Here is a 24384-nt window from a genome sequence, read left to right on the forward strand (position 1 = left end):
GGAGCAGAGGTGAGCTGGGGTGAGGAGCTGCCGCGCGGCTCCCGGGGGGGGAGGTGCTGTGGGGAGGGTACCTCGGGCCGGGGGGGTGGGGAGCTGCCACAGGGCTGGGGCGGGGCGCAAGGTGGAAGTTTCTCCTAGGGCGCAAAACTTCCTTGCACCGGCCCTGACAGTTGCCCTGTCAAGGCTTAGCTAAGAAGTGACTCTGATCTGTAAACTCTGATGGCAACAATCATTTCTTTATCAGCTCTCGGAGAGAGGCATCCTCCTTTGCATTAGTTCTTGATTTTCATAACTTTGACCTGAATTCTGCCTGACTTTTCCCCCCGACTTCTGTCTATTAAAGAGTTTTTAAAATCCCCATATTTTCCAATGATGCTAAGCATCATTGCAGAATGACTTGTTCCGTCACCTACACCTTCCAGAAATGAAAGGGTTAACTTGATTAGTACTTTTACACTTCCACTCCCTCCAATTTTGTTTTGGTGTTTCTGAGGGTTTTTTGGTAAATTTTACTGCTTGTTGAAATAAGAGACTGATGGTACTGGCTGTTAAATCCTGATGCCTTGGAAGCCGGCCAGATGCAAGACAAACTTCTGTACACAGCCCTAGGCTGTGACACCCTCTGCTATTCCTATACAGTCAGTAGCATAGGCATTGGTGCCAGACTGTGTTCAGTAGTTTTGTGATGCAGATACACACTTACCCAAGAGTAAACAGAGATTGTCAAAGACTTCACTTTGGGTATGTCTACACTACGGGATTAATCCGAATTTATATAATTCGAATTTGGGAAACAGATTGTATAAAGTCGAATGTATGCGGCCACACTAAGCACATTAATTCGGCGGTGTGCATCCAAGTACCGGGGCTAGCGTCGATTTCTGGAGCGTTGCACTGTGGGTAGCTATCCCATAGCTATCCCATAGTTCCCGCAGTCTCCCGCACCCATTGGAATTCTGGGTTGAGATCCCCAGTGCCTGATGGGACAAAAAACATTGTCGCAGGTGGTTCTGGGTACAGCCTCACCCCTCCCTCCCTCCCTGCATGAAAGCCACGGACAGCAGACAACCATTTCGCGCCTTTTTTCCTGGGTGAACACGCAGACTCCATACCATGGCAAGCATGGAGCCCGCTCAGCTCAAGACAGCAGTCATGAACATTGTAAACACCTCGCGCGTTCTCGTGGAGTTTATGCTGAGCCAGGACCAGAAAAACGAGGCGAGGAGGCAGCGGCGGCGGCAGCGCAGCGACAAGCGTGATGAGGACACGGACACGGACACAGAATTCTGTCAAACCGCGGGCCCCGGTGCTTTGGAGATCATGTTGTTAATGGGGCAGGTTCTATCCATGGAACGCCGATTCTGGGCAAGGGAAACAAGCACAGACTGGTGGGACCGCATATTGTTGCAGGTGTGGGATGATTCCCAGTGGCTGCGGAACTTTCGCATGCGTAAGGGCACTTTCATGGAACTTTGTGACTTGCTGTCCCCTGCCCTGAAACGCCAGAATACCAAGATGAGAGCAGCCCTCACAGTTGAGAAGCGCGTGGCAATAGCCCTGTGGAAGCTTGCAACGCCAGACAGCTACCGGTCAGTCGGGAATCAATTTGGAGTGGGAAAATCTACTGTGGGGGCTGCTGTGATGCAAGTAGCCAAAGCAATCACTCAGGTGCTGCTACGAAAGGTAGTGACTCTGGGAAATGTGCAGGCCATAGTGGATGGCTTTGCTGCAATGCGATTCCCTAACTGTGGTGGGGCAATAGATGGAACCCATATCCCTATCTTGGCACCAGAGCACCAGGGTACCCAGTACATAAACCGCAAGGGGTACTTTTCAGTGGTGCTGCAAGCCCTGGTGGATCACAAGGGACGTTTCACCAACATCAACGTGGACTGGCCGGGAAGGGTTCATGACGCTCGCGTCTTCAGAAACACTACTCTGTTTAAAGGGCTGCAGCAAGGGACTTACTTTCCGGACCAGAAAATAACCGTTGGGGATGTTGAAATGCCAATAGTTATTCTTGGGGACCCGGCCTACCCCTTAATGCCATGGCTCATGAAGCCATACGCAGGCAGCCCGGACAGGAGTCAGGAGCTGTTCAACTACAGGCTGAGCAAGTGCAGAATGGTGGTAGAATGTGCATTTGGCCGTTTAAAAGGTCGCTGGCGATCATTATTGACTCGCTCAGACCTCAGCCAAACCAATCTCCCCATTGTTATTTCTGCTTTCTGCGTGCTCCACAATCTCTGTGAAAGTAAGGGGGAGACCTTTATGGCGGGGTGGGAGGCTGAGGCAAATCGCCTGGCTGGTGATTACGCGCAGCCAGACACCAGGGCGATTAGAAGAGCACACCAGGAAGCGCTGTGCATCAGAGAAGCTTTGAAAACCAGTTTCATGACTGGCCAGGCTACAGTGTGAAATATCTGTTTGTTTCTCCTTCATGAAAACCCGCCCCCTTTATTGACTCATTCTCTGTAAGGACATGGAACACGGGGAGGGGGGAGGGGGGTTATACAGGGGCTGTAGCGGCACTCTGTTTTCCTGCAGCCGTTCCTGAAGCTCCACCAGACGCCGGAGCATGTCTGTTTGCTCACGCAGCAGCTCCAGCGTTGCATCCTGCCTCCTCTGATCTTCCTGCTGCCACCTCTCATCTTGAGCGTCTCTCCTGTCCTCACGTTGGTCCCTCCTGTCCTCACGTTGGTCCCTCCTGTCCTCACATTCACTGGCTTCTTTCCTATACTTTGAAACCGTGTCCTTCCACTCATTCAGATGAGCTCTGTTACTGCGGGTGGATTCCATGATTTCTGCAAACATCTCGTCTTGCGTCTTCTTTTTCCGACGCCTTATCTGTGATAGCCTTCGGGACGGAGGAGGGAGGCTTGAAGAATTTGCAGCTGCTGTAGGGAGGGGAAAAAAGAGAGAATTTTTTAAAAAGATACATTTTGCAGAACAATGCTTATACTCTTTCACGGTGACCAACACTATTCACGTTACATAGCACATGTGATTTCTGTGCAAGGTCGCATTTTGCCTCTTAATACTGAGTGCCTGTGGCTTTGCTGCTAGAGATCACAGGTCCGGGCAACAGAATTTGGCTTGCATGCGGCCATGGTAAGCCATTGTCTTTCGGCTTCTGCGCCCTCCTTTCCCACATACCAAGCAAAGCCCGTTGAGTGCTGCGTTTTTCCTGTTAACATTCAGCAGCAGCAGAAAACAAACTAACCACCACCCCCATCCAATTCTCTGGATGATCGCTTTATCCCTCCCCCCACCGCGTGGCTGGTATCAGGGAAGATCCCTGCAGCAACCAAACTAACCCCCCCGCCCCTCCCCACTCCCGCCATGAATTCTCTGGGATGATCGCTGTACCCCTCCCCCCACCGCGTGGCTGGTAACAGGGAAGATCCCTGCTAGCCAAACGCGAAAAGCTCAGGGCCAATTTCCCCCCCTGCGCTTGGCTAACTGCAAGGAAGGATTTCTTTTCAGCCACAGGCAAACAGCCCATTAGGAACGGCCACCTCTGTCCCCTTAATTAAGTTCCCGTATTTCAACCAGGTTACCATGAGCAATATCACTCTCCTGAGGATTACACAGCAAGATAAAGAGCGGATGTTGCTTGAATGCCAGCAAACACCAGGACCATACGCTGCCAGGCTTTGTCAGGCAATGATACCAGATTACTTGCTGCAAGCATGGCGTGGTCAAGTGTCCTACCATGGAGGACGGAATAAGGCTGCACTGCCCAGAAACCTTGTGGCAAGGCTTTTGGGGTACCTCCAGGAGAGCTTCATGGAGATGTCCCTGGAGGATTTCCGCTCCATCCCCAGACACGTTAACAGACTTTTCCAGTAGCTGTACTGGCCGCGAATGCATCCCAAGTCCTCAGGGCAAAGTAATCATTAAAAAACGCTTGCTTTTAAAACAAGTTTTATATTTTAAAAGGTAAACTCACCTGAGGTCCCTTCCATGGGGTCATGGTCTTGGATACTGGCTTGGGAGGGTTGGGAGGGTACTTCAGTCAGGCTGAAAAAAGATCCTGGCCGTTGGGGAGAATGGAGTGCTGGGTGCTCTCTGCAAGCTCGTCCTCCTCCTCCTCCTCTTCCCCATCCGCAGAATCCTCAGGTGTAGCCGATGAGACTATCCCAGACCCGGAATCCACGGTCACAGGTGGGGTAGTGGTGGCGGCCCCCCCTAGAATTGCATGCAGGTCGGCGTAGAAGCGGCATGTCCGCGGCTCTGACCCGGAGCGACCGTTTGCCTCCTTTGTTTTTTTGATAGGCTTGTCTTTCACGCGGCACTGATCTGAGTCCCTATTGTGACTTCTCTCCATCATGCCCTTGGAGATTTTTTCAAAAGTTTTGGCATTTCGTCTTTTAGAACGAAGTTCTGCTAGCATTGAATCCTCTCCCCATATAGCGATCAGATCCAGTACCTCCCGTACGGTCCATGCTGGTGCTCTTTTTCGATTATCGGACTGCATGGTTACCTGTGCTGATGAGCTATCTGTGGTCACCTGTGCGCTCCACGCTGGGCAAACAGGAAATGAAATTCAACTATTCCCGGGGCTTTTCCTGTCTACCTGGCCAGTGCATCCGAGTTCAGATTGCTGTCCAGAGCAGTCACAATGGTGCACTGTGGGATAGCTCCCGGAGGCCAATACCATCGAATTGCGGCCACACTAACCCTAATTCGAATTGCTAAAATCGATTTTGGCGCTACTCCGCTCGTCGGGGTGGAGTACAGAAATCGATTTAAAGAGCCTTTTATTTCAAATTAAATGGCGTCGTTGTGTGGACGGGTGCAGGGTTAATTCGAATTAAGGCTGCTAAATCCGAATTAAAGTCGTAGTGTAGACCAGGCCTTCGAAATCTAGCTCTTCATTGTGTGCATCTTCATAGATTATTTTGCAGCTTCAAATCCAGTTTCTTCCCCCTTCATCCATTTTTAAAATCCCCTCCGTTTTCTGTTACACACAAGGAAGGAATAATTAAAATAACCACATGTTTTTAATTCATTAAATTCACCCTGTTTGTTCTTGTACCAAGATTCCTAAATTCTGTCAGCAAGTTAAGGAAAATTGGGGAGGAAAAACTGGGATTATAGTTCATTGTCTTTAGCACAAGCACTTTTGTGATGTGATTTTTCAGGGCTTAAAGAATTAATCAAATGTCTCTAAAAGAGAGCTATCTGTTGCCCTCTCTTGCTCTAAGAGACTAATACTGTGTGGATGGAAAAATGTGCTTCCCATAATCAATAAGAGGGTGTTACCCAGGGCTTTCTGAACCCAAAATAGTGATCTTAACTGTTTCTCTTCAGGAATAAATGCATGAGACATAGCTGCTCCATCTGATAAATGATTGGTACAAACAAGAGTGCTTTTACTTAAAACTACTTTTTATTAGCTTTCAAGCACATACACACACTCATGCTGTAGCAGTAGGTTTTAGAGCATTCCAAAACTTTATAGTTACCCAAAGTTTGAGATGGTTTTGAGTAATCAACAGCCAGGCTTCTGGGGGCCCTCCTTCTGTCCAGCTGCTGGGGAGTTTAGGTGTCAGTTTCTTGCCCAAAGAAAAGCTCCCTTGGGCTATTCCAAGATGTTTACTTTTACTTTTTTATAGCTAACTTTTACAAATCACATAATTTATAGTAACCCCTAGTGGGTTACCAGTTTTTCTAGTTTTAGCAAATTGCTTATTATTTTTATTAATAAAAAACTCCTAATGTTTCTAGCCATAATAAACTTATATATTTGAGGCACCCAAATACAAGATTGCTATTCATTTTTATTTTTATTTTTATGGTTTTATGATTTGTTAACGTTTTCCCCTCCTCACATTTTAATTAGCAAAACTGCAAACATGCAGCTGTTTGTCCTTGTCTGTTAGCTAGGAATAATTTTTAGGACTCTGTGGTGTTTGGTTTTCAGCTAGCAGTGGCTGGATATTAGGGTGACCAGACAGCAAATGTGAAAAATCGGGACGGGGGTGGGGGATAATAGGAGCCTATGTAAGAAAAAGACCCCAAAATCAGAACTGTTGCTATAAAATCGGGACATCTGGTCACCCTGCTGGACACACACAATGGCTGACTACAGTTATGTTAAGTTCTGGTGTTACAATGGGGTATTTAGAAATGGGTGAGAGATCTTATGAACATCTAATACTAATCTAATCTGTAAATGCAAAATTACAGATTTGTGGGAGGAGGCTGTTTAGCTAAAAGATCAGCAGATACAAATCCAAGCAGAAGAGCAGCCTGGGGTTTCTTTTCTCTTGTATTGTCTTGCTGTCTCACCCCGGGTTTTCTTTCACCTTGGATCTTAACATATGCATCTTCCATCCACACATGCTAAAGTGAGAGTGTCCTTATTTTCGACCCCACAAAACATTTCACAGTGATAAGGTTTCACTGTAATAACCTCCCCACTCATACTCCCTCAAACTCCTTATGAGCTAGATTTTAGGTCAATTCCCCCCGCCCCTTATTTCCAGTCCCTTCGTTCAGCTCCTTGCTTGAAGTGGGGGTTGCTGGTGCTGATAACATTGCTGGCAGGAGTATCAGAGCAGTACCAACTTACTGCTAGAGTGGAAAGAGACAAAATCCCCTTTCCACCTCTCCCACTCCAATCTGCTCCACTCCTAAGGAGCCAGTTTGTGGGTGAGGGAGAAACCTCAGAGCCCTTCTTCTGTGAAAGATCAGTGCAATCAATTCTTAGTTATACTCCTTGTCCTCTCAAAGGTCCAATCTGGTTTTTGAAATGTTTTCATTCTGTTACATGACCAGAGTATAGTAGAATGAAATCTTCAGATTAGCTGACACCATGGAGTATCTCCAGCCTGATCCCAGACCGTCAGTCACATGAACATAGCCAGTAAGGGTTTGACACTTTTATCAGTTCCTTCCTCCCCTTACTTCAAGAAGTATCACTTGTTCATTCTGCTTTTGTTGATTCAGTTGCAGCTGCTCCACTTTTATTCATTTCTTCACAAAGCACCTCGAGTGGAGGCCTCTGTTAGCACGGGATGTTTTTATAGATTCCATGTGGGATTTTCTCTGGGGAATATCTAATTATCTTTGGCAATAGGAATGAAGGGAGCAATAGTAAAAGGGCCACAGTACTGCCAGTGCAGTTCTCCCATATAGACTGTAAAGGGGTTCTACTGAAACTTTCCCTGATAGAGAGCTTCTGTCTTGGATTTCTTCTCCCCATTCTTCTGTTGTAGGTTACCATCTTTATCGTGAACAACCTTCCCTCACATCCAGAAGGGTGATCAAAAATATTCCTTTAAAAAAATCACACATCCATGCACACACTGCCTTCAGTTTCTCAGGTCCAGTCCTGTTACTGCAAAAGTGCTGTGTGATGGAAATAAACATTCTTTGAAAGCTGAGCTCTGCAAATTACAAGTATTGAGAATTTAGTTATGGTTCTTGATAGCACCATTGTTAAAATTTTGGAAGTCTAAAACATTAATAGAACTGGAGTTTATCCCCAGGAATTTGCTACAGCTGACGGGTGAAGTGGAAACATTTATTTCAGAAGTCATTTTACAGGGCAACTCAGAGCACAAACTCTGATTGATGAACATTATTGTTATATTGCATGCGGAAGTTACCTAGTATCTCCTTTGCCAGATCCATAAGTGGAAGGAAATCAGCAAGAGCAGTGCAGTAAGGCACTGTATGGTGTTTGTTTTCAAATTCAGTTTGTTAAATTCAGGGTAAATTAAAGATTGAAGATATTGTGCCTTTGTGTTATGAGCACTGGTGTAATGCAGTTGAGTTAATCACAGTACATAGAAAACATGCTTTCCAACTAGATTGGCGTGGATATTTAGCCAGGCTGAAATAAACATCACCTTAAACATACAGTTTCTCTTTACTGAAATACTGATATCTGAAGGATTTTTATAGGGTTTTTTGTAAACTATTATATTATTGGATTGCCTATTTCTTTAATATAAGGGAATAATGTTCAACTGTCCAACAGATGCTCTGGTGACAGGAATTTTGTTTGATATAATTTTCACCTCATTGTTTCAGATTGCTATCAAAGAGCAACTCCACGAGACTCAGGGAATGTGTGAATATGCAGTCTATGTTCAAGGTATGCCAGATGAAGACTATGAAAATAATCTGTCATCCTGAGTTACTTCTGCTTTGAAATGCAATTCTCTGTTTTAAGAAAAACAACCCACACATATAAATACCATATGTGAACTCTAGCAGGATTTAATGAAAATGTGGTTGAGTGAATAGACATGCGATAACTTCTGAAATGTTTCTACTTGCCTGGTTTAATTTTGAAATCCAGGGTTATCACTTTAATGAACAGATGAGGATTGGTGGTTCTTGTGAGTACATGGGTTTTTCTTGGTGACCTGATATCTTCAGATCTTCCTGGAACGGCTGATGCTTGGCTCTGGTTATAATTGGCCCTCTGCATTTGACTGTGTCATGTGAAATGTGTTTTTTGTTAGAGCCATGTTCTCTAAGGTAACTGTTTGGTTATGGTTTCCTTTAAGGACGCATTAATGTTCAGTATGCAGTGGCTGCTGTATTTGCTTACACAGTCAGAACATAACCAGTGCCAATTCATTGCCTTGGAATGTTATGAAAATGAAAAGCATAATCTCAAACCACCCTCGATTCTTTAGAGTACCACAATCTGTTCTAGAGATGTAAAGGAACATGGCCCTGAAGGCTGAAGTTCCCTGTGTCATGTTGGCAGAATGCAGGCGGGGGGATGATCTGAAGGTCTTCAGTGGGCATCAGTGCTGCAGTTCAAATTGCAGTACACTGGAGCATTTCAGGGGCTAAGAGAATTTCAGACTTTTTGTTATTGAAGACTTAGGGCTCCCTCCCCTCTAAAGTGGTTTTCAGCCTTGAAGCAAACACAGTCCTTCCTGTGTGCACCCTAGCTCAGTCAGCGCTGGCACCTCAGCCCGCTCAAATGAAAGTTTCTGGTTATGTTGCTGTAATAGAGGGAGCAACTAAGTGGAAACTGTTACAGTTCATCTGTCCTCCCTGTACAGTCGAGACCTGCCAGTGATGCAGCTTGTCTTCCCTACAGGGTAATGGACTAATTTGCCTTGTGTGTGTTGCTTTGCAGCCTTGATACTTCGTTTAGAAGGGAAGATTCAAGAATCCCTAGAACTTTTTCAGACATGTTCCATTCTAAATCCTCAGAGTGCTGACAACCTCAAACAGGTGGCGCGATCATTGTGAGTGTAATTTTATTCCTACAGTCTGAAGTGTCACACAGTACATGGCAAGCTTTGTTTTTGTTCCAGACGCAAAGTTAATACCATTTAGATCCCAAGTATATTTCCTCACCATCGGCACTTAGATTGGTTTCCATAGATGAGAACTCCCTATTAAATTAGGATCTCTAGCACAGTGCATCTGTCTAGTTGTAATCGTTGATGCTCTTTCATGACTTTTTTCTTCGTTGTATTTTTAATGCTTGGGGGGGAAAGTAATACTGATGATTAGATCAAGAGCTGTTAATGCAGGTATGTGCTGTGCAGGTTTGTACCACTGAGCCCTGCCTGTGTGCATGTGATTGTGTTGGGCACCTGTCTCTGTGGGAGTTAGTCCCAGATTTGCAAAGATTCTTAGGTGCCTTTCTCCCTGGATCAAGGGAGTATTGCAGAGGCAGTGCATTCATGCCGATGAAGGGAGCACTCACTTCTCTCATCAGTAATCCTCTGGCTTGCTAGAGATCAGCATTGACTTACTACAAAGAGATCCTCTTCCTACTTAGATTGTAGACTTCTTAGGACAGATATATGTCATTGGTAGATTGCAAAGCAGTATGCAGACCTTTGGGGTATGTAAATAATATCATTCTCCTTGGCTGGTAGGTTGGTGGCTGCACAGTGTGGCTTCACACTTAAAGGGCAGAGAAAAGTAAAAATTGAAATTCTTTCACAGGTTTCTGTTGGGGAAACACAAAGCAGCTATTGAAGTATACAATGAAGCAGCTAAACTCAACCAGAAGGATTGGGTAAGTACAGAGCCTTTTGCCATATGTAGCTCACTAAAATCTTTCTTGAGGCACAGTCAAACATAGACCCATGCAACATGTTTGTATTCTGCAGGAAATCAGCCTTCCAGTCAAACCCTGCATAGCCATGAGCTAGATTACACACTGAGCTAGATTACTTCAAGGGTAGATACGGAAAGCACCTGTCCAGTCCAGAAACCCTCCAGTACCACTGATATAGAATCATAGAATATCAGGGACCTCAGGAGGTCATCTAGTCCAACCCCCTGCTCAAAGCAGGACCAATCCCCAGACACATTTTTGGCCCTGAGCCCTAAATGGCCCCTTCAAGGATTGAACTCACAACCCTGGGTTTAGCAGGCCAATGCGCAAACCACTGAGCTATTCCTCACCATCCTGTGGGTAATTGGGTAACTTGTTCCACTGGTACCTAAAGTAGTGTAAAACCACCCCCAAATAACCGATGGGCTGCACTGAGTATTGTCTGTCTTTGTAAAATTCAGGTCCACTGTTACAGGACTAGTAATAAATAAAACCCTCCCAAGTAGGAGAAGAGCTGAAAGAAGAGATCTACAAAGAGCAATGAGTGTAAAGTGAGCTGGCGGGAGGTGAGGAAAGAGAGAGGTCGTGGTTCACAGATCCTTGAGAACAGCCTCCAAGGGAAGTGCTGTGTTTCTGCACATGAGCTCTCATGCTGCAAGCCATTGATCATATGCACGCTTAAAACAAAATGTATTGGGCCTGATTCCGAGAGGCTCAGGCACCTGCAGCTCCCATTGACTTCATCTGTGCCTTTAGGTGTTCAGCACTTCTATAAATTAGGCCCAATATTTGTGGGTATTTGGTACTGCTTTCTCCCACCCACTCTGTGCTGAACAGCGAGTACAACTTTTTCCTGGAGCTGTGCAAATGATGGACGTTTCAGGACGCTGGTAATTCTGAAAAATCTAAAAATAGTTTCAGGTCAAACCAAAACGAAAGTGGGTTTTTTAAATTTTTGATGAATCAAAGAGTGTTTTAAAAAAGAAAATGAATAATTTTGGGTTGAACAATATGTTTCATTTTGACAAAATAGCAATGTTTCAGCGTAAACAAACATTTGGACCATTTTTAAACCTTTTTGATTGTTTTAAAATAAAAATAAAGGAAATTTCTACATGCAAGTTGTTTCCAACTGAAAAATCAAAACATTTTGATTTAAAAAAAAAAATTTTTTTCCACTGAAACAATTTGTCAAAACCAACAGTAATTTGGGAAATATTTTGGGGTCTTTGAATCTGCATTTTTAACTGGAAAATGTTTCAGCCAAAAATTGTCACCCAGCTCTGCTTTTATCAAATGGATTGCCTTTCAACCCCATTCTTTCCCAAGGATAGGTTTGCACTGCAGTCAGGAGATGTGATTGCAATGTGCGTAGGCCCACCCCAGCTATCTTTGATCTAGCTAGCTCGAGTAACAATAGCAGTGATGCCATGGCAGTAGGGACAGCAGCTGCATCCTAGGCAGGTGGCGCTAGCCCATGCTGCTGCAGCTTCACTGCTGTTGTTCCTCGAGCTGGCTTTGATCGATTAAAGCTAGTTTGAGTATGTCTCCAAGTGCTGCAAATATACCTCCTGATTGCAGTGTAGACCTGCCCTAAGAAAACAAACTATCTGTGGCATGTGCTGGGCATGGCTTTAAACCTATAGTTTACTACCCCATCTGGCAGGCATCAACAGGTATCTCCATAACACACTCAGTGCTGGAGTCAGAGTTGATACTTTCACTTTCCTTGTATGGAAGCACCCTACCAACTCAATCCAGCCTTGAATTGCGCTTTGTGTCTTTACCGTTCTTCACAACTGGAAGGGTTGTGCATAGGAGAGGGCCATTCTGTTGTGATAGGAGGGTAAAATATTCCATAGACTGCATTCTCCCTGCTAGAGATCTACCTAGGGAATGTAGAGAATTTCTACACTAGTAAAGTGGGGTATGTTTTTAGCAGAGGAAGAAGGGAAACTTATGGGGTTGCTCTGCTGCTTGGCATTGCGCCTCACATCCCCCAGAATGGGAAAAGACAGCATGTAGCTTGTCTGTTAACAAATTCTTAGTCGTGAACTGGATTGGTGTAAATGTTTCCTATGGTGCCACCAGCATATTTAGCATGCTGAAAGGATTTCAGCCTCTCTGGTACAGGACCTGTATTCTGGTCAGCTAGGTCCACTTTCAAATTGTGTTTATCATAGGCTAGGGATGTTTTGAGAGGGCCTCTTGGTATAATAGAGGTCACATGTGATGGATTCATATCTCCCCACTGGGAATCCAGTGCAGTCTCAGCCAAGTATAGATCCCTTTGCACAGGCCTTCCCTCTTTTATCCTCACTGCTCTCTTGCTGTCACCTCCCCTGGGATGTACTCTTCTTTATGCTGAGGATCAAACCAAATAGATTATCAAAATGGCTGAAGTGTAGCAAGTTCTTTGAACTACAAAGTCCATGGAGGTTCCCATCCAAACCAATAACTGTTACTAGTCTCTTTCTGATTATCCAGTGTCAAGTTCACCCTTATGCAGCTTTTTCCTTTATACGTAGGAGATCTGCCACAACCTGGGCGTGTGCTACATGTACCTGAAGCATTTCAACAAGGTAACTTGAGTGCTTGTCTTGTCCAAACAACATCACTGAGAGCCTGTCTACGTGGTGTGGCAGGGCACACCATATGGGTGTGAATTCTAATGCGTACCAACGTGTTGTGCACTAACTAGTCCGTGTAGACCTTGCTGGTGTGCACTAAAACTTCTCACATTAGGGAAGTTTTAGTGTGCACCAGCGGGGTCTACACAGGTCAGATAGTGTGCAACAGAATTCACGTGCTGTAGAGTTCATACCCCTCTGGTGCGCATTACCCCACCATATAGACAAGCCTTAAGACATCACTAGAGATTCTCTTTTCAGTAGTTTTACTAATAAAGGGATCACGTACAGTCAGTCTAGTTTCTTAGCTGTTTCAAATGTTTGATCTGTTGTGATAATGGAGTCTACAAATTTACACCTCTACCTCCATATAACACGACCCGATATAACACAAATTCGGATATAACGTGGTAAAGCAGTGCTCCGGCGGGGCGGGGCTGCGCACTCCGGTGGATCAAAGCAAGTTCGATATAACGCGGTTTCACCTATAACACGGTAAGATTTTTTGATTCCTGAGGACAGCATTATATCGAGGTAGAGGTGTACCCTAATTGTGAGTGCAACTATAAGAAGTGAGTGAAAGTTTTATAAAATGTCACAATACCAATAAATGTTGATGGGAAAAGGTACAAAATGGAGACACAAATCTAAATTAGTCAAACAAAACGGCCTATTGACATACCTCAAGGATTGTTGAGATCATGCCTAGTAAACAAGAGAAGTGTGGGACTGGAAATCCGTGAACCAAAGTAGGTCTGTTAGAAATTAGGCCTAATTGGTGGACGAAATAATGACGGGATAATCTGCCCATAACTTGACTTGTGGGGCTCTCAAAAAGAGACTTTGAGAGATGAAAATAAGCAGAGGGGCTACCGCAATGCTGACTGACAGACAGGAAAGGAGCAAGCTTCACTATCATGGCTGCCATCCCCACCATCTCCAGGGACCCCAGACTTTCTTCATCCTAATACTGAGAGATGGCCTGACCAGACTGAGCCAGAAAGAGGGACCCGGACGACACTGCTACCTTCATCGGCTTGGCTAAATCTTGAACACTAACTGGGATGTGAGACTTCATCTGCCCCACACCCTTTCTTGTGTGTTCTTTTCCTGACCCAACTTATTTCTTCTCTTTCCTATCTTTCTCTTGCTTTATGTCTAATAAGAGTATGGCTTAGCTGGCCAAAACTGAATATTTTGCAACACTTCTGTAAATCTGTGACCACAAAGAGGCAAGTAAAAGCAATGCCCTAAATAGCCTGATGCTGGTGCAAGTTTGCCAACTCTCTCAGTAGCTGATAAGACTGTGCGCTGGGCCTGTGTTTTTCCAGCAGTGAGGTTGTAAGTAAGAATCAACACCAGAGACCGAAATTGCATTTCCTATCTTTGCTGTTCTTTTCTTTCCCCTTCTATGTGTTTGTCTTGTTTTGCCTTCTAGGAAACAGGATCAGACTTTAATGACAGCTCCAGCCCATCTCAACTAACTTGTCTTTTCCCCCAAAGGACAGTTATTACCATCTTTAATACCATCTAGGAGACTTTCAAACAAAGGAACAAGGGATGTTAAAATGAAAGCCTCACTTAATACTTTTAATTTCTAATGCTTTAGGTGTTTTTCCCTCCTTTTTGTTTCTGTACTGAAAGGTTACAAAGAATTTTTAATGGTGTGTTTACCGTGGCACTAAGCAGACTGAGGTCTCTGTATACCAAACCCTAAGCCTTGTTTAAAACTGTTTAATGTTGCACAGTTAGGGTATATTTACACTGCAGTTAAACACCCACAGCTGGCCCATGCAAGCTGGCCCAGGCTGTGGAGCTGTAAAATTGCAGTGTGGACATTTAGGCTTGGGCTGAAGCCTGAGCTGTGGGACCCTGCGAGTGGGGAGGGTGTCTAATTGCAGTGTAGACCTACTCTGACGGTCATGTTAACACTTTTGATTCTTTGGGCCTATTTATTCCATCTACATCAGGGGCAGGGCCGGTGTAACCACTAGGCAAACTAGGCGGACACCTAGGGTGCCAAGATTTGGGGGTGCCAAAAAGCGGGCCCAAAATTTTTTTTTACACTACAGTGGAGTCACATCTTACGCGGGGGTTAGGCTCTAAGGTCAAAGCATAAGAGGAAAATCGCATATAGTGAAAATTACCATAAAGTACAGTACACACAGTATACACTAGAACAGGGGTCCTCAACTTACAGCACGCGTGCCAAAGGTGGCACGTGAGCTGATTTTTTTTTTTTTTTTTTTATGGCAGGCTGCGGGTCCCGGTCACCGCTGAGCCCGCTGCCAGTCTGGGGTTCGGTCCGCCGGCTCCTGCCAGCCAGGGTCCCGGCAGCTGGCCCTACTCAGCCCGCTGCCAGCTGGGGTCCTGGCAGCTGGCCCCACTCTGCCCGCTGCCAGCTTGGGTGAATGGTCTGGGGTTCTGTTCACCCAGGCTTCCATCCATCAGCCTGTGGTTCCGTTCACGGGCTGAGTGGGGCAGGCGGCTGGGACCCCGGCTGGGAGTGGGCTGAGCAGGGCCGGCGGCTGGGACCCCAGCTGGCAGAAGCCTGTGGATGAAACCCCAGACTGAGCAGTTCAGCCCGCTCCTGGTCTAGGGTCCTGGCCGCTGGCCTGCTCAGCCCACTGCCGGCCCCACTCAGCCCCCTGCCGGCTGAGTGAACGGAACCCCAGGTCGGCAGCAGGCTCAGCGGCAGCCGGGACCCACAGCCTGCCATTAAAAAAAAAATCGGCTCGCGTGCCACCTTTGGCACATGTGCCGTAGGTTGAGGACCCCTGTTCTAGTGTATACTGTGTATACTGTGTGTACTGTACTTCATGGTAATTTCACTATATGCGATTTTCCTCGCTGACCTTAGAACCTAACCCCCGCGTAAGGTATAACTCCACCGTATTCATTTTTGAAAGTTTTTATAATAAGCGATGCTCCAAGGAGTGGGGGTGGGGACGCAAGGTGAAAGTTTTGCCTAGGACACAAAATATCCTTGCACCAGCCTTGATCAGGGGTTGGCAACCTTTCAGAAGTGGTGTGCCAAGTCTTCATTTATTCACTCTAATTTAAGGTTTCGTGTGCCAGTAATACATTTTAATGTTTTTAGAAGGTCTCTTTCTACAAGTCTATAATATATAATTAAACTATTGTTGAATGTAAAGTAAATAAGGTTTTTAAAATGTTTAAGAAGCTTCATTTAAAATTAAATTAAAATGCAGAGCTCCCCCCTCCACCACCCCCCCCGGACCGGCGGCAAGGACCAGGGCAGTGTGAGTGCCACTGAAAATCCGCTTACATGCTGCCTTCGGCACACATGCCATAGGTTGCCTACCCCTGATCTACATTAATACAATAGAGCTCTCTGTTTATAAACTCACAAGAGCAGCTACATCAGTAAAATTCTGGCATTCAACCCTTTACAAATCAGCCACTAATGAGTCTCTAACTAACAGATGTATCCCCCTGGCAGTGTGCAGATTGAAGTGAGGTTTGGAGGTGGCCGAAAGGGGATGGTGGAAGCCTCCCAGACCCTGTCTAAACTAGACTTCTTGGTCATGCTGTAACTCAAGATTGACACTTCACTCAAGTTAACCAACAGGACTATAACTGCAAATGTGGACATCTTCCCAAATGTTTGTGTTTCACTCTAGGCTAAGCCATAGAATAAACTTCATTTCCTGTTTAAAAGCAATGTGGGGTGTTTATATTTGCCATTGCAGTTGTGGGAATTAACTTGAGTAAACTGGCAACCAGTGAACTTGGGTTACAAAGCGACCAAGAAGTCTAGTCTAGACAGGGTCTGATAGGCCTTGTTTGAACTAGAATTTTCCAGAGAGTATTTCCATTTTTCAAAGAAGACTTCTAGCTATTCTGAGATGACCCCTAGAGTTTGCCTGTCTAGCTGGATAACAAACCACACTCTGACATGAGGGGATGCTCCTCCTGTCTTGGAGCCTTTTACAAAGGTGTAGATGAGTTTCTAGCCTCATGGAGGTGGTTATAACCCGTGGGATGTACCTTCCTGAAGATGGGAATGGTGTAAGGCCGAAATCCTGGCCCCAGCATACGGTCCAAGCAGCTGGGCTCAGTGGTGGGAAGTTCTCAGGGGCTGAGGAAGGGCTCTGCACAGGGCTGAGGGCAGGATTTGGAGATTCCATGTTGGAGGTACCAAGGGGTCCTGTACACTGCAGAGCAGCTGAGCTGGAGGGGCTCACCTCTTTTCCCTGCCTCCATGGCATGGGCTTGCTAGTGGTGTGGAAGCTACTCCCACAGGAAGCCTGGAGCAGAGGTCACAGAGCAGCCCCGCTGCTATGGAGTGGCTGGATGGGGGTGGATGCATTGGCAGTGCTTCTGGCGCTTAGCAACTAATAAAAGAACACCTAGGAAACTTGAAATTGGACTCTCGATCCTCTTGCACTCCCTCCAAACATGTCATTTTATGCTACTCACTTAGATGTCACTGCATGGCTTCCCCTGATGAGAACTGAGCTGCTGGTGTTGATTTTGTGAGGTGTCCATTTGAGATGGAAAACACAGCATTTCAAGGGAACGATCGGTTCCCAATTTGATCTTCCCACTCCCCGCCTCTAAAAATGTAAAAATTCTCTTACCAATCAATCCCTGGCAGAGATTAAATATTGTCTGCTGCCTCAGGTGGGAGCTGTATTCATCTTAAAATCAGTATTGAATTACACAATCCAAGTGCACCATCAAGCAGGGTGGTGGACTCACTGTATCTGTTACAGTCGGCATCACAGCTAGGTTGTACTTAAGTCAGGCCTCCTTTAAAACTGCTTTTATTAAGAATACTGCAATCCTCGTGTTGAGCTCGTACTTACAGCCCTGCACGGATACAAAATTTGTATCTGCATCTGATCTGCAATCTGCAAACATGGTTCGTGGATGTCCGCATCTACACGTGTGCAGGGCTCTACTCATACTCCTTTCCCTATCATTGCAAAGCAACAGCGAGATGTTTAGAAGGTAGGTCCATATCTGGGACCTGCCATCTGTGATGATGTCTGTTCATTCATTTGGCTTATGGGGAAAATATATGTATATGAGACTACGTTTGAAAGAAAAAGGTACCTCAAATTTGGGACCTGTTATGCTATAAAGTGTCCCATTAGTCTGACAACCTTACCTCTGGGGAGTGCATACTTCTTACATAACATCACATGGACGTATAAAATATAATGAAGCCCCTGGAGACTGCTGGCTGTTTCTGTCTTTTACCTTGTCAGCATCTCTTCTTTTAATGTGCCATGTGCTAGAAAGCTGCAAACTTTTATTGCCCTCCCACTGGCTCAGTTTGGAAGGAAGAGGAAGATGTTATAGTAACAAGAGTTTGGAAGTGTTCCCCATTGGAGGGGACTTACGTGTGCCTGGCTAGAGCTGATGAATTCTTTCTGCATTTACATGGCAATCCTGGCTCTTTGGTAGCATGAGCATTTTGCAGAGAAGTGAACTGTAAATGCATATGTTAAGGTAACAAACTTAGCAGCCCCCAAGGGATCTCGGATACTGTACAGGAACAAACAGGCCTCTGTACTCTCTTGGCAGATCAATATGTTTTGCTTTGGCTTGAAGTGCTCAGCTTTGAAGTGCTCTCCCTAAAAACTCATGACTCCTGTTGCAGAGCTTATTTCAACAACCACCTCATAGGCTGGGCCTTTATAATAAGATTCTTCAAGCTTGGCTGGAACCTTTGATCCCTTTCCTCTCCATGTAGTAACACGAGGGTTGGTGCTCACAGCTGACAGTTTTTGGGTCATTGCTTCACTGTGAACTCTGCAACCACATTGATTTTACTCTCTCTGTTCTGTGTATGGTTTTGTGTGTAGGCGAAAGACCAGTTGAATGATGCCTTGCAGCTCAACAAGCATGATCTGACATACATGATGCTGGGAAAAATTCACCTGCTGCAAGGGGAGACCGACAAAGCCATCGAAGTCTATAAGAAAGCAGTGGAGTAAGAATTTCATCCCCCCACCTCTTAGGAGAATTTTGATTGGTGAATTCAGGAACGTGTCTTATGTTTTTAAAATGACAGTGCTTCCGGGCAGATCTGGAATTTCCCAGCTATGTGACCATCTCTGCTCTTGGCTGCAGTACTCTTACTCCAGCTGACAATGTGTCAGAAACAGAGGTACCTCTTTGAAGCCCTTGCCAAGAGAAGAGTGGAAGACCCATGAATGGAGGTGCTGGGAGCAAATGTATACAAAATCCCCTTCTCAAATCCCATGATTCATGTGCTGAAGCCTGAAACACAGAGCTGAATGATTGCTACTCACGACTGTCACAGCTTTACTGTTGGCAAGAGCAGTGAGCAATCAACGACCATTTTGAACTTACTGGATTGTTATATACTTCACTGGGTGAAGTGAGGGTCTAAAAGTGAGGCTAGAGCCAGGCTGGTGCTGTGAGTTTTCCAGCCCAGTCCCTCAATCCTGATCTGCATTGTCCCACACCAGCTAAATTAGCAGTGGTTTTGCATAGTGGACAAATATCCAGGAAAGACTACTAGCAATTACTGCTGTTCATTGGAACTGTGCACACAGCTAGTCTGAGCTAAAGCAGCCTATTTTTGTTACCCAATCCTCTCCTGTTTCTCATCCACCTGTCAGTGGTGGTATAATTTATTATTTGTATTATCATAACCAAACAGAGAACAAAAAGACCTTACAACCTAAGTATGCCTTGCCTGTTGTAGATTCCAAACTCTGAGAAAGGGACAGTCCTTGCTTTATCCTTGTACAGCACTTTGCACAATGGGATTTCAACCTGGTTGAGACCTATAGGTGTTAGCACAATGCACCTTCCAAACTGGGGTTTGGAACCTAACTCTCTGTATAAGCAGCTAGTTCATTAGTATGTGGTATCCCCAACCTGCTTTTTCTCTCTTTGCTGCTCATTATTCATTATATTTATTATTTGCTTGAAAGGCCTTGAAAATGGGGAAGCTTTTTAAAGAGCCTACAAAACTGTACATGAGGTAGAGTTAGAGGTGAGGGCTTGGGAATCACAAACTGCAATTGAAAACACGTGACACGTTCGTTGTAAGTGTCCATTTTGTGTGAGTCAGTGGTGTTCTCCATTCAGCTGAATGGGGTAGTGTATGTTACCCATCAACCACAAAGCTATCGCCTGCATTCTGCCTTGGGAAAGGTGACCTTGTGGTTAAAGCAGATCTGTTTCCAGCTCTGACACTGACTCACTGAGAGATCTTAAGCAAGTCATTTAACCTCCTGCACTTCATTTTACCCACATAAAATACTACCTATTTCCCAGAGGGGCATGAGGAGAGATTAATTTTTGTAAAACATTTTGAGGTGCTCAGATATAATACGTGCCATAAACACCACGTGGTGGTGGTGAGGGTGATATTATTAGTTGGTTATATTAGCAGTAGTAAGAGGGATATTTCTTACATTGAGTGGAGTCTCGGGGGTTCCATACTTCACCTTGTATTAGTACTGCCAAGACATTGTAAAACTTTGGGTTTTGTATTTCAGGTTTTCTCCAGAAAACACAGAGCTCCTTACGACCCTGGGTTTACTCTATTTGCAGGTACTAAACACTGTTGCTACTATGTGGACCTAATTATATTTTAAATGGCCTGGCAGGTGCATATGGAGTAAATTTCTATTCATCTCCATGTGAGTTTGACATATTTCTCAAAAGGCCACATCAGACAAGATGTGGCTTGCTCCTCTGTCTCTTCTTTTCTCATTTGGCTCCCAAAGGGGAGTAACTTGATTTTCTGGTTCTGAGCCAGAGCAGGAATTCTGTTTGGCTACTGCCCTAATTGTGTTACTCATTCTCCCAAGTACAATAAAACATGACTAGTCATTACCTTGTTTCTGGGGATGGAGCTTAGCGAGTTATTCTCCTAGAAAAGCAGCCATGAAATTGTTTAACACTAATGCACCTTGGAGAAAATTGGAATTGATTTAAATAACACAGGCACGTTTATCACTAGGGACTTGGGTCATGAGTGAAAGATCATCTGTCTCCCAAACTACCTCCTCATTGCAGTATTTGGTACAGCTGTCATCCTTTGCTCAAGGGGGCTGCAGGCCAAGATTGAAGGACATCAGTAGAGCTGTGGAGGGAGCAGGAGAGGCAGAGCAAAGTATGGTGCTTGGGCAGAGTAGCATGGCAGAAACTTGCACAACTGTCACCACAAACAAGGAAAGTCGCAGTGTGGTGTCACATCCCTGGACTCCAAAATTCACTCCAAATACTTTGCCAGTCTTGATTGTCTCCATGAATCACAGCAGGGTTAGATCCCTTCTGTCAATAGGCACTGGTGCAGTTGTGGGGGAGGAGGAAGGTAATGGAGTTTGAATAAATTCCTGGACCAACACGAGTCACCATGGGTTGAATTTATATTTTAATTATACCAGTGTAATTCCTGAGTATCTCCATTGAATCCAGTGGGACTTAAGTATGTGATCAGGGTTAGCCTCACTGCTGTATGGGCCTGCAGTGCTGCTGAGCACTCAAGTCCCATTGACTTCAGTAGTTGAGGGCAGTCTAAGCAGATAGACTTTGGGGCATTTCTGTCCAGGGAAGGGCACTGTGGAGAGCATGGGGAGGGAGGAAAAGTGGTCAGGGAATCTGTTCTGTGGCTGATGGTGCTCAGGAAGTCAGTCAATGCTCCTTTGTAGAAAAAACTCTCCAGATAGTTTTTATTCCCCAACACAACTATATAGAAATCTATTTACTGGGCTAGACAGTCTGCATCAGGTTGAGTTATGTTCCCTCTGTTATCAGAGGAATCCATTTTGTTCCAGCTGGTTGTGGATTGTGAAGTAAGAACACTGCACATGTGAGAATGTAACTGCAACAGAATAAAGCTAACTCTTCTGAATCTCTTACTTTAAGTTAATACCAAAAGCACTGTTTGTTATCTGCATGTTTAACCCTTCTGTGCCTGCATTTCTGACACTCCTTTGTCTTTTCCCAGCTTGGGGTTTATCAGAAGGCATTTGAACATCTTGGAAATGCACTTACATATGATCCCACCAATTATAAGGTACCATAAAGAATATATACAAGCCAATTTAAGGATGACATTAGGCCCGTAAAAACTAATTCTTGTGTAAAATATCCCCAGTACCAGACCATGGGTTGAAAAGGGGACCATGCTCCCAAAAAGCTTGTTCCAAAATGCATTTCTGTGACCTCCATCTGATGAGGATAGAGGATGTTATCTATGGGGCCTATTTGCTTTTAATGGAAAGTTTCATATATTTTCCATACAAGAATTTTTAACAAATGGAAATTGCTTTTCTCTAACTTATTACTTCAAACTGTTGCAATTCATCACAAGAACTGTGCACCACGTTCCTGGGAATTCAGTGTACCTCTGCAACTTTCTGGAGCAGAACACAGACACAAGTGAATAAGGATGGTGTGGTGGAACATCATTTCTTTGTTAGTCTGCAAAGATCATAATTCATACACGGTCTCTCTCCCAGCTATAATGAGGGGTAACTTTGGTCTAGCTAGTTGAGGATGGGATCTGAATAATGGGGATAATGTAAATCATTTTGAGATCTATGGATGGCAAAGCAATGAATAAATACAAACCAAGTATTATTATAAAGACTACATTACTTTTCCAGACTTTACGCCAGTTCGCTGAGAAGTATTACAAATAATTTATTGGACAAATGTAGTTTAGTTTAAACTAAGTTAATTTTGGTGCAGTATCTTTGATTTTCTTTTTAATCACATATGTTCAGTAGTTTGCTGTCACCCTCAGCCAGTAGTGTGAACTGTCCAGGGTTTGCTGTATATGCCTTGGAGTTAAGGAATGTTTTCATCTCCCCTTAAGTTGCCCTGGGAAGGTTTCTGTTCCAGTTTGTCATATAAAAGAAACAATTAGTATCTGGACCTTTTCAGAGCCCAGACTTCTAGAAGCTATTATTATGAATCACTGAAAGAGTATTAGCTAGTCAGGATGCAGCGTTTATTAGCCACGTTGATCAGGAAAGAGAATGTGGGAAGCGTGGGACCCTTCCCAGTGCCCTGCCCTCTCCTAGCCAGGATGTAGATTTCCCAGTTGTTCTCAATTCTCTAGCAAAGTTCCCCAAAGAGAATCTTCACTCAGACCATTGGCCTTGTTTTTAGTTTAATAACTTTATAGCATTTTCTCCTCACCAAGTTTGGGGAAGCTCAGTGCCTCAACCACTCACTGTCGAGTTCTTTTGAAGGCTATCTTGGCAGCTGGCAGTATGATGCAGACTCACGGTGATTTTGATGTAGCCCTCACCAAGTACAGGGTAGTAGCCTACACCATGCCTGAAAGCCCCCCATTATGGAACAACATTGGAATGTGCTTCTTCGGCAAGAAGAAATACGTTGCTGTAAGTGCCTGGTTCCCTTCCATTTCCATCTATATTTAATTTGATTTGTGTAAGAACAAATATAAAACAAGGATCCTCCCTCTGTGGCGGAGACTGGAGAAAGTCTTGACCACTCAGGGCATGTTACTAGCAGTGTTGTTCCTCTTTGCAGGCTATTAGTTGCCTGAAGCGAGCCAATTATTTAGCTCCCTTTGACTGGAAGATTCTGTACAATTTGGGGCTAGTCCACCTGACAATGCAGCAGTATGCATCTGCTTTCCACTTTCTCAGCGCCGCTGTCAACTTCCAGCCCCGGATGGGAGAGCTCTACATGCTGCTGGCAGGTAAATGACCCTTCCCTTCTGCCCTGTCCCCTTACTCCTACCCCACAGAGCTGCATGAATATCATCTTTGGGAAATATTGGATTTTAAGGTGGGAAAGCAAGAGGTGATGCAAGTTGTTATCTGAGACTGGATAACTCAGCACTCTGGTATTCAAAAGTTTTACATCACCAGGTCATGGACTGGTTTGAAATCAGATCAGCAGTGACCAAAAGTCAGTGCCTTCTCACTCGCCGAAATACAGTTCTTGCTATAGACTAGTGTGTACGTCCCCCCCCAAACCGCCATGGCTGGTCCCAGCTTTTGTGGGAGGACCGTTGTGGGGTGATGCAGAGAAGTTTGCACTGGTGCTGCTCATGCAATGACTTCTGTGATTAGAGCACTGGGGTTTCTGTGGTATCCTCAGTCTGGCACTCCTCACCAGCACTAAATCCAAGGTTAAAAAAACTAGAAACCAGGCATTGCAACTCCAGTGGTAAGGGGATTGTGTCATTCAAGAGGGGGATTCACCTTGTTCTCTCTACTCTGGCAGAGGCGCTGGGAGATTTAACGACCTGGGTAACCTCAGAGGTGGATTTACAGTAAAACACAGGGTGCCCTAGCATGGGGGCCCCCAACGACAGAGGGCCCAAGAGCCGGGCAGCTGCGGGGGCAGAAGCTTGGTCCTGCCGGCTCCTGGGGCTCCTGCTGCAGGTTCCGCACCCACTGGCAGCCAAGCTCTCCCCTCCCCCGCCACCTCCTCCCCAAGCGTGCCGCTTCCCCCGCCGCCAAATAGCTGTTTGCTGGTGCTTTGGGAGGGAGGAGGAGGAGCGGGGCCACAGCACACTCAGGGGAGGAGGCGGGGGCAGGGCCTTGGGGAAGGGAATGGAATTGGGGCAGGGCAGAGCAAAGGTGTGGCCCCCGCATTCACCCTACACATACCCCCCCAACCCACTGCTGTGAGCCACTCGGGGTAGGGGGCTGGAAGCACCCCCAGAACCCCATCCCCCTGCCCTGACTCCTGCATCAC

At 45.3% G+C, this 24384-nt stretch overlaps 1 protein-coding gene across 22 annotated transcripts in view; it reads left to right on the forward strand.

Annotated features, from left to right (window-relative positions):
- BBS4 (Bardet-Biedl syndrome 4) overlaps positions 1 to 24384 on the forward strand; it is a 142194-nt gene that overhangs the window by 52536 nt on the left and 65274 nt on the right. For all 22 annotated transcript variants that reach the window (XM_042851605.2, XM_065558568.1, XM_005280992.4 and 19 more), the window contains 9 exons: positions 8047 to 8110; positions 9116 to 9227; positions 9940 to 10012; positions 12583 to 12636; positions 18522 to 18649; positions 20193 to 20247; positions 21650 to 21718; positions 22902 to 23054; positions 23206 to 23377. In XM_042851605.2, the coding sequence (XP_042707539.1) occupies positions 8083 to 8110; positions 9116 to 9227; positions 9940 to 10012; positions 12583 to 12636; positions 18522 to 18649; positions 20193 to 20247; positions 21650 to 21718; positions 22902 to 23054; positions 23206 to 23377 (844 nt within the window). In that variant the 5' untranslated portion in view covers positions 8047 to 8082. The remainder of the gene's footprint in view (positions 1 to 8046; positions 8111 to 9115; positions 9228 to 9939; positions 10013 to 12582; positions 12637 to 18521; positions 18650 to 20192; positions 20248 to 21649; positions 21719 to 22901; positions 23055 to 23205; positions 23378 to 24384) is intronic.

Source organism: Chrysemys picta, chromosome 10 (assembly GCF_011386835.1).
Source record: "Chrysemys picta bellii isolate R12L10 chromosome 10, ASM1138683v2, whole genome shotgun sequence".
Taxonomy (NCBI): Eukaryota; Metazoa; Chordata; order Testudines; family Emydidae; genus Chrysemys; species Chrysemys picta.